This window comes from Heterodontus francisci, chromosome 46 (assembly GCF_036365525.1).
Source record: "Heterodontus francisci isolate sHetFra1 chromosome 46, sHetFra1.hap1, whole genome shotgun sequence".
NCBI lineage: Eukaryota > Metazoa > Chordata > Chondrichthyes > Heterodontiformes > Heterodontidae > Heterodontus > Heterodontus francisci.
This window is the reverse complement of record NC_090416.1, coordinates 9,172,296-9,180,973: the sequence shown is the minus strand read 5'-3', so window position 1 is coordinate 9,180,973 and position 8,678 is coordinate 9,172,296. Positions and strand designations below refer to the sequence as shown.

General features: G+C 53.8%; 1 protein-coding gene across 1 annotated transcript in view; it reads left to right on the top strand.

Moving 5' to 3' along the window:
• The first annotated feature begins 47 nt into the window (after positions 1-47).
• Positions 48-8,678, top strand: part of LOC137356856 (LIX1-like protein) — a 93,886-nt gene continuing 85,255 nt past the window's right edge. The window contains exon 1 of the mRNA XM_068022697.1: positions 48-309. Coding sequence (XP_067878798.1) covers positions 81-309 — 229 coding nt within the window. The 5' untranslated portion in view covers positions 48-80. The remainder of the gene's footprint in view (positions 310-8,678) is intronic.

Genomic DNA, 8,678 nt, shown 5'->3' with positions numbered 1-8,678 from the left:
TGTGATTGACGGTCGGTGGGCGGGGTCCGGGTTGTGATTGACGGTCGGTGGGCGGGCCCCTGGATCTGCTTCGCTCGCTGATGGAGTCGGTGCGGCCTCAGCAGCCCTCACCCGGCGGCACCTTCCGTGGATTCCGGCCCGGGGCCTCGGGCCCGGTGTCAGCGCTCGGCCCTGGGCCAGTCTCCGCTGTCGGAGCGGGGCCGGGCCCAGCCCATGGCTCCACGGATGAGCGGAGTCGGGCGGTGCTGAGGGAGGCGGTGGAGGCCGTGGTGAAGAGTTTTGCCAAACACACACAGGGATACGGCCGAGGTAAGAGTGGGAATGGGATCGGGATCGGGAATGGGATCGGGATTAGGACAAGAGTGGGAATGGGATCGGGAATGGGATGAGGAATGGGAATGGGATCGTGACTAGGACAAGAGTGGGAATGGGATCGGGAATGGGATCGGGAATGGGAATGGGATCGGGATTAGGACAAGAGTGGGAATGGGATCGGGAATGGGATGAGGAATGGGAATGGGATCGGGACTAGGACAAGAGTGGGAATGGGATCGGGAATGGGATCGGGAATGGGAATGGGATCGGGATTAGGACAAGAGTGGGAATGGGATCGGGAATGGGATGAGGAATGGGAATGGGATGAGGAATGGGATCGGGACTAGGACAAGAGTGGGAATGTGCTCGGGAATGGGACAAGAGTGGGAATGGGATCAGGAATGGGATCAGGAATGGGAATGGGATCGGGACTAGGACAAGAGTGGAAATGGGACAAGAGTGGGAATGGGATCAGGAATGGGATCAGGAATGGGAATGGGATCGGGACTAGGACAAGAGTGGAAATGGGATCGGGAGTGAGATCAAGACTCAGAATGGCATAAGACTAGGATTGGGGAAATAATGGGATAAGACTGGGAATGGGATAATACTGGGTTCGGGAATGGGTCCAGGACCGGGGCTGGGATCAGGAATGAGATAAGACTGGGAGTGGGATTAGTAATGGGGCAAGACTGGGGCTGAGAGTAGGAGCAGGAATGGGACAAGACTGGGAGAGGGATCAAATGGGAATGGGATCTAGAATTAGATGGGACTGGGATCAGGAATGGGACAGACTGGGAGCAGGAGTAGGAATGGGACAAGACTGGGACTGGGAATGGGATCATGGATGGGACAAATCTTGGACCGGGAATGAGATCAAGACTGGGGTTGGGATTGGGAATGGGACAAGGACCAGGGCTGGGATCAGGATTGAGAGAAGACGGGGACCAGTACTGGAATCAGGAATGGGACAAGGCTGGGACCAGGAGTGGGATCAGAAATGGGTCAAGACTCGGACTGGACTGGGACTGGGATCAGGAATGGGACAAGATTGAGAAAGTGATTGGGAATGGGACTGGGAATTGGATCAGGAATGGGACCTGGCTGGGAACGGCACTGGGAACAGGAATACGACGGGACTGGGAATTAGATCGGGAAAGGGACCAGGTCCGGGACTGGGACAAGACTGGTAATGGGATCAGGAATGGGACAAGACTGGGACTGGGAGTGACATTGGGAACAGGAATGGGATCAGTAGTGGGACGGGACGGGACGGGACTGGGACTGGAAGTGGGATCAGGAATGGGACAAGACTGGGAATGAGACCAGGACCAGGGCTGGGAGTAGGATCAGGAATGGAACAAGACTGGGACTAGAATCAGGAATAGGACAAAACTGGGACCTATAGTGGGATCAAGACTGGGATTGGGAATGGGACAAGTCTGGGACCTGGACTGGGCTCAGGAATGGGACGTGTTTGCGAATGGGATCAGAAATGGGACCAGGACTGGGATCAGGAGTGGGATCAGGAACGGGACAAGACTGGGACCGGGAGTAGAATTAGGAATGGGACAAGACTGGGAATGGGATCAGGAATGGGACAAGACTGGGAATGGGATCAGGAATGGGACAAGACAGGGATGTGGAGTGGGATCGGGAATGGGAATGGGACAAGACTGGGAATGGGACAAGACTGGGAGTGCGATCGGGAATGGGAACAGGACCGGGGCTGGGATTTGGAATGGGACCAGGACTGGGGCTGGGATCGGGAATGGGACAAGGACCGGGGATGGGATCAGGTTTGGGACAAGACTGGACTGGAATCAATAATGGGACAAGACAGGGACTGGAACCGGGAGTGGGATCAGGAACGGGACTTGGACCTGGACCAAAACTGGAATCAGGAATTAGACAAAACTGGGACCGGGACAGGGACTGGGATCAGGCAAATGGCAAGATAGGGACTGGGAGTATGTCTGGGATCAGGAATGGTACAAGACTGGGACCAGGAATAGGAGAAGACTGGGACCAGGAGTGGGATCAAGAATGGGACAAGACTGGGAATGGGATGAGACTGGACTGGGAATGGGATCAGGAATGGGACAAGACTGGGACTGGGATCAGGAATAGGACAAGACTGGGACCATGAGTGGATCAGGAATGAGACAGAATTAGGATTGGGAATAGTACTGGGGATGGGATGAGGACTGGGATCAGGAATGGGAGAAGACTGGACTAGGATTGGGAGCAGGAATGGGACAAGACTGGGAATGGGATCAAGACTGTGACTGAGACTGGGAATAAAATTCAAGAATGGGACAACAGTGAGGCAAGGCAAACATGGGGAGGGTGGGGGACTGGAGAGCTGGGATTTAGTGCTAGTTGCCTTCCCAAACTCCCTTCTCCCACCACCCCCCCATCATCCAGTCCCCATCCTCCCCGTCATCCAGTCACCTTCGCCCCGTCCAATCCCTCCACCAGTCCCTCCCCCAGTCCTGTCCCCACTTCCCATTCCCCCGGCCCCACCCATTCCCAATCTTACTGCCCCGCCCCACCCCACCTCTTCCCACTCCCCCGCCCCACCTCTTTTCATTCCCCCCGCCCTGCCCCTTCCCGTTCCACCCCGCCCCTTCCCGTTCCCCCCCCCGCTCCGCCCATTCCCCGCCCCCCCTTCCCGTTCCCCCCGCCCCGCCTCTCTTCCCATTCCCCCTGCTGCTTCCCATTCCCCTGCCCGGCCTCTTCCCATTGCTCCGCGTCGCCCCTTCCCATTCCCCCACCCCTTCTCATTCTCATTCCCCCACCGCGCCCCTTCCCATTCCCTGTCCCTTCCCATTCCCCACCCCTTCCCATTCCCCCATCCGTTCCCCCCGCCCCCGCCTCTTCCCATTCCCCTGCCCCGCCTCTTCCCATTGCTCCGCCTCGCCCCTTCCCATTCCCCCACCTCGCCCCTTCCCATTCCCTGTCCCTTCCCATTCCCCCACCTCGCCCCTTCCCATTCCCTGTCCATTCCCATTCCCCCACCCCTTCCCATTCCCTGCCCCATCCCATTCCCTGCCCCTTCCCAATACCCCACCCCAACCCTTCCCATTGCCCCACCTCTTCCCATTTCCCCCGCCCCAACCCTTCCCATTCTCCCCCACCCACTCCTTCCCGTACTCCCCGTCCCACCCCTTCCCGTTCCCCCCCGCCCCACCCCTTCCCGTTCCCCCCGCCCCTTCCCATTCTCATTCCCCCGCCCCACCCCTTACCATTCACCCCACCCCGCCCCTTCCGCCCGCCCCTTCCCATTCCCAATCCCCCCCGCCTCACCCCTTCCCATTTCCCCCGCACCCACCCCATCCATTCTCCCCCCCGCCCCTTTCCATTCTCATTCACCCGCCCCACCCCTTACCATTCGCCCCGCCCCTTCCCATTCCCAATCCCCCCGCCTCACCCCTTCCCATTCTCCCCTCCCCACCCCTTCCCATTCTCCCCCACCCACTCCTTTCCCGTTCCCCCCGCCCCACCCCTTACCATTCGCCCCGCCCCTTCCCATTCCCAATCCCCCCGCCTCACCCCTTCCCATTTCCCCCGCACCCACCCCTTCCCATTCCCCCCGCCCCTTCCATTCCAACCCATCCTGCCACTTCCCATTTTCCCCGCCCCTCCCCTTCCCATTCTCCCCGCCCCGCCCCTTCCCATTCCCCCACCCCGCCCCTTCCCCCCACCCTGCCCCTTCCCATTCTCCCCGCCCCATCCCATTCTCCCCCGCCACTTCCCATTCTCCCCCGCCCCTTCCATTCTCCCCCCCGCCCCTTCCCATTCACCCCCCCGTCCCATTCCCCTGCCCCTTCCCATTCTCCCCGCCCCGCCCCTTCCCCCGTGGGGCCCCTTCCCATTTCCCCCCCACCCCGCCCCTTCCCATTCCCCCGCCCCACCCCTTCCCATTCTCATTCCCCCGCCCCACCCCTTACCATTCACCCCGCCCCGCCCCTTCCCCCCACCCCTTCCCATTCCCATTTCCCCCCGCCCATTCCCATTCCCCCGGCCCCTTCCCCATTTCCCCCCACCCCGCCCCACTCCTTCCCGTTCCCCTGGCCCCTTCCCATTTCCCCCCACCCCGCCCCTTCCCATTCTCCCCGCCCCCACCCCTTCCCATTCCCATTCCCCCGGCCCCTTCCCATTCCCCCGGCCCCATTCGCCCCGCCCCGCCCCTTCCCATGCCCCCCCGCTCCGCCCCTTCCCATTCACCCCGGCCCCGCCCCTTCCCATTTCCCCCCACCCCTTCCCATTCCCCCCGCCCCGCCCCTTCCCATTCGCCCCGCCCCTTCCCTCCGCCCCTTCCCATTCCCCCCCCGGCCCCCTACCCATTCCCCACGTCCCGCCCCTTTCCCCTGTCCCCGTCCCGCCCCTTTCCCTGCCCCGTCTCCTTCCCCTATCCCTTCCCCTGTCCTGCCCGCCCCTTCCCTTGTCCTGCCCCTTCCCTCCCCTGCCCCGCCCCTTCCCTCCCCTGCCCCGCCACTTTCCATGCTAATTTTCTCAGTCCCATTCACCCCCCCCAATCCCATTTCTCCCCCCACATCCTGTCCAATAAGAACACAAGAATAGAGGAAATAGGAGCAGGAGAAGGCCATTCGGCCCCTCAAGCCTGCTCCACATTCAATAAGATCATGGCTGATCTGACTGTGGCCTTAACTCCACTTTCCTGTCTGCCCCCCATAACCCTTGACTCCCTTGTCAATCAAACATCTGTCTAACTCAACCTTGAATATATTCAATAACCCAGCCTCCACTATTTGGTGAGTAAGAGAATTCCAACAATTATCGACTTCTGAAAGAAGAAATTCCTTCTCATCTCCGCTTTAAAAGGGAGACCCCTAATTTTAAACTTTGCTGCCTATTCTAGATTCCCCCGCGAGGGGAAACATCCTCTCAGGATCTACCCTGTCAAACCCACTCAGAGTCTTATAAGATCACCTCTCATTCTTCTAAACTCCAATGAGTTTTGGCCAACCTTTTCTCATTAGAGAATCCCTTCATCCAGGAATCGGCCTAGTGAACCTTCTCTGAACTGCTTCCAATGCAAGTATATCCCTCCTTAAATAAGGAGACCAAAACTGTATGCAGTCCTCTAGGTGCGGTCTCACCAATGCCCTGTTCAGTTGTATAAATTCTTCACTACTTTTATACTCAATCCCCCTTGCAATAAATGCAACATTCCATTTGCTTTCTCGATTATTTGCTTACGAGCATGCTGACTTTTTGTGATTCATGTACAAGGACACGCAGATCTCTGTGTACTGCAGCATTCTGCAGTATCTCTCCATGTAAATAATATTCTGCTCTTCTAATCTTCCCACCAAAGTGGATAACCTCACATTTTTCCATGTTATACTCCATTTGCCAAATCTTTGCCCACTCATTTAACCTATCCACATCCGTTTTGTAGACCCTTCTTTACAACTTGCTTTCCCAATGCCTTTTGAAAATCCAAATACCCTTTATGGACTATGTTCTCCTTTATCAGCCTTGCTTGTTACTTCCTCAAGGAACTCTAATAAATTTGTCAAACACGATTTCCCTTTTACAAAATCATGTTGACTCTGCCTGATTGCATTGTGATTTTCTAAATGTCCTGCTACTGCTTCCTTAATAATGGATTCTAGCATTTTTCCTATGATAGATGTTAGACGAACCAGCCTGTGGTTTTCTGCTTTCTATCTCCCTCCTTTCTTGAATAGAGGTGTTACATTTGTGGTTTTTCAATCCGCTGGGACCTTTCCAGAATCTAGTGAATTTTGGAAGATACAACCAATGCATCCACTATCTCTGTAGCACTTCTTTTAAGACCCTAGGAAGCAGGTCAACAGATCCGGGGGACTTGTCATACCTTTAGTCCCATTAGTTTTCCTAGTACTTTTTCTCTGGTGATAGCGATTGCTATAGGTTCCTCCCTCCCTTTTGGCCCTTGATTTTCTACTATTATTAGAATGCTTTTAGTGTTGTCTTCCATGAAGATAGATACAAAATATTTGTTCAAAGACTGCCATTTCTTGTTTTCCATTATGAATTCCCTGTCTCATCCTCTAAGGAACCAACGTTTACTTTAGCTACTCTCTTCCTTTTTATATATTTGTAGAAGCTTCTTTTTGTCTCTCTTTATTTTCGGGCTAGTTTATTCTCATTCTAATCTCTCTCTTTTTGCCAATCTCTTGACCTATCACTAATCTTCACAGCATTGTACACCTTTTCTTTCAGTTTGATACCATCCTTAACTTCCTTAGTTAGCCACAAATGGTTCATCCTTCTCATAGAGTCTTTCTCAATGGATATATCTTTGTTGAGTTATAAAATATCTCCTTCAATGTCTGCTACTGTTATCCGCTGCCTTAACTTTTAACCCAGGGTTGTCCAACATATGACCAAAGGTTTGCATCAGACCGGCTTTTAATAAAATCACGCTGTCAGTTTCACAGCTGACAGGTACTGACATCGGGAACACTGGTTTCCCAGCTTCAGACAGATTCAGGATTTTTTCCGGCAGGTTCCGACTTTTTTTAAAAAGCCTGCCGGAAAAGCCCAAATCTGGCCTAAGTTGGGAAACCGCTGTGCCCATTGTCAGCACCTGTCAGCTGTGAAACTCTGCGCAAGTTTTAAAAAAAAACTGACCAATCACAAAGCTGCTCTGCTGAATGCTCCTGCTCCCTTCAACTGTCACAGAGAGAGAGAGGGAGGGGGGAAACAGAGAGCGAGGTGGGGCGAAACAGAGAAGAGGGGGACAGAGAGAGGCGGGGAGCGGGGCGGACAGTGAGAGAAAGGGGGAGACAGACATACAGAGAGAGGGAGAAAAGAGCGAGAGGCGGGACACAGAGAGAGAGACGGGGGGGAGATAGAGAGAGGGGACAAGAGAGAGATGGGGGGACAGAGAGAGTGTGGGACAGGGAGACAGAGAGAAAGAAGGGACAGAGAGAGGGGGGGAAACAAGAGAGCGGGGCACTGACGGGGGAACAGAGAGTGGGGGGACAGAAAGAAGAAAGGGGGAACGGGGCAGAGAGAGAGTGGCGGGCAACAGAGAGAAAGGGGGGGCAGAGAGAGACAGGACGGAAAGGGGAGGGGAAGAGAGAGAGGGAGGGGGGACAGAGAGCGAGAGAGGGAGGGGGACAGAGAGAGAGGGAAGGGCGATAGAGAGAGAGAGAGTGATCAAGATCTTGCCTGACGGATAGACAGCTAATCTGAAAACTCCACAATCGCTACAAGAAGTGTGCGGGCAAATATTGACTACTTGTGAAAGCAAAAATAAAATGCAAGGCTTCTCATTAAATCAGTGTCCAACATAATGATGAGAAAAGTAAGTCAATAAATTAATCTTCTCATTTAAGCTTCTTCACAAAAATGACATTAGTGTTTTGATTAACAGTAAGATACAATTTTTAAAGCCCTTTATCTTTCAGAAATTGTCTCACCAGCTCCCCATGTAAGACAAAAGCTCTAATGTGACCCCCACCCCCCCCCGACGCGAAAAGGTTGGACCCCCCTGTTTTAAACTGTTTCCCGGTTCATTTTAGCCAACTCTGTCTTCATTCTTTTTCAATTGCCTTTATTTAAGAGACTAGTTTCAGGCCGAAGTTTCTCACCTTCAAACTGAATAGAAGAGCACAAGAAATAGGAGCAAGAGTAGGCCATTCGGCCCCTCGAGCCTGCTCTGCCATTTAACAGATCATGGCTAATCTGACTGTGACCTCGACTCCACTTTCCCGCCTGTCCCCCGAATAACCCTTGACCCCCTTGTCGATCAAGAATCTATCTAACTCAGCCTCGAGTATATTCAATGATCCAGCCTCCACTGCTCTCTGGGGAAGAGAATTCCACAGACTAACAACCCTCTGAGAGAAAACATTTCTCCTCATCTCAGTCTTAAAGGGAGACCCTTTATTTGAAACTGTGTCCCTCGAGTCTAGATTCCCCCACGAGGGGGATCATCCTCTCAGCATCCACTCTATCAAGTCCCCTCAGGATCCTATTTGTTTCGGTAAGATCATCTCTCATTCTTCTAAACTCCAGTGGGTATAGGCCCAACCTTTCCTCATAAGATCACCCCTTCAACCCCGGAATCAGTCGCGTGAACCTTCTCTGAACTGCTTCTAATGCATTTATATCTTTTCTTAAGTAAGGAGACCAGAACTGCACACAGTTCTGTAGATGTGGTCTCACCAAGGCCCTGTACACCTGTAGCAAAACTTCCCTACTTTTATTCATCTTGTAATAAATGACAACCTTCCGTTTGACTTCCTAATCACTTGCTATACCTGCATATTAACCTTTTGTGATTTATGTATGCAGATCCCTCTGCACCACTGAGTTCCACAATCTCTCGCCTTCAAATA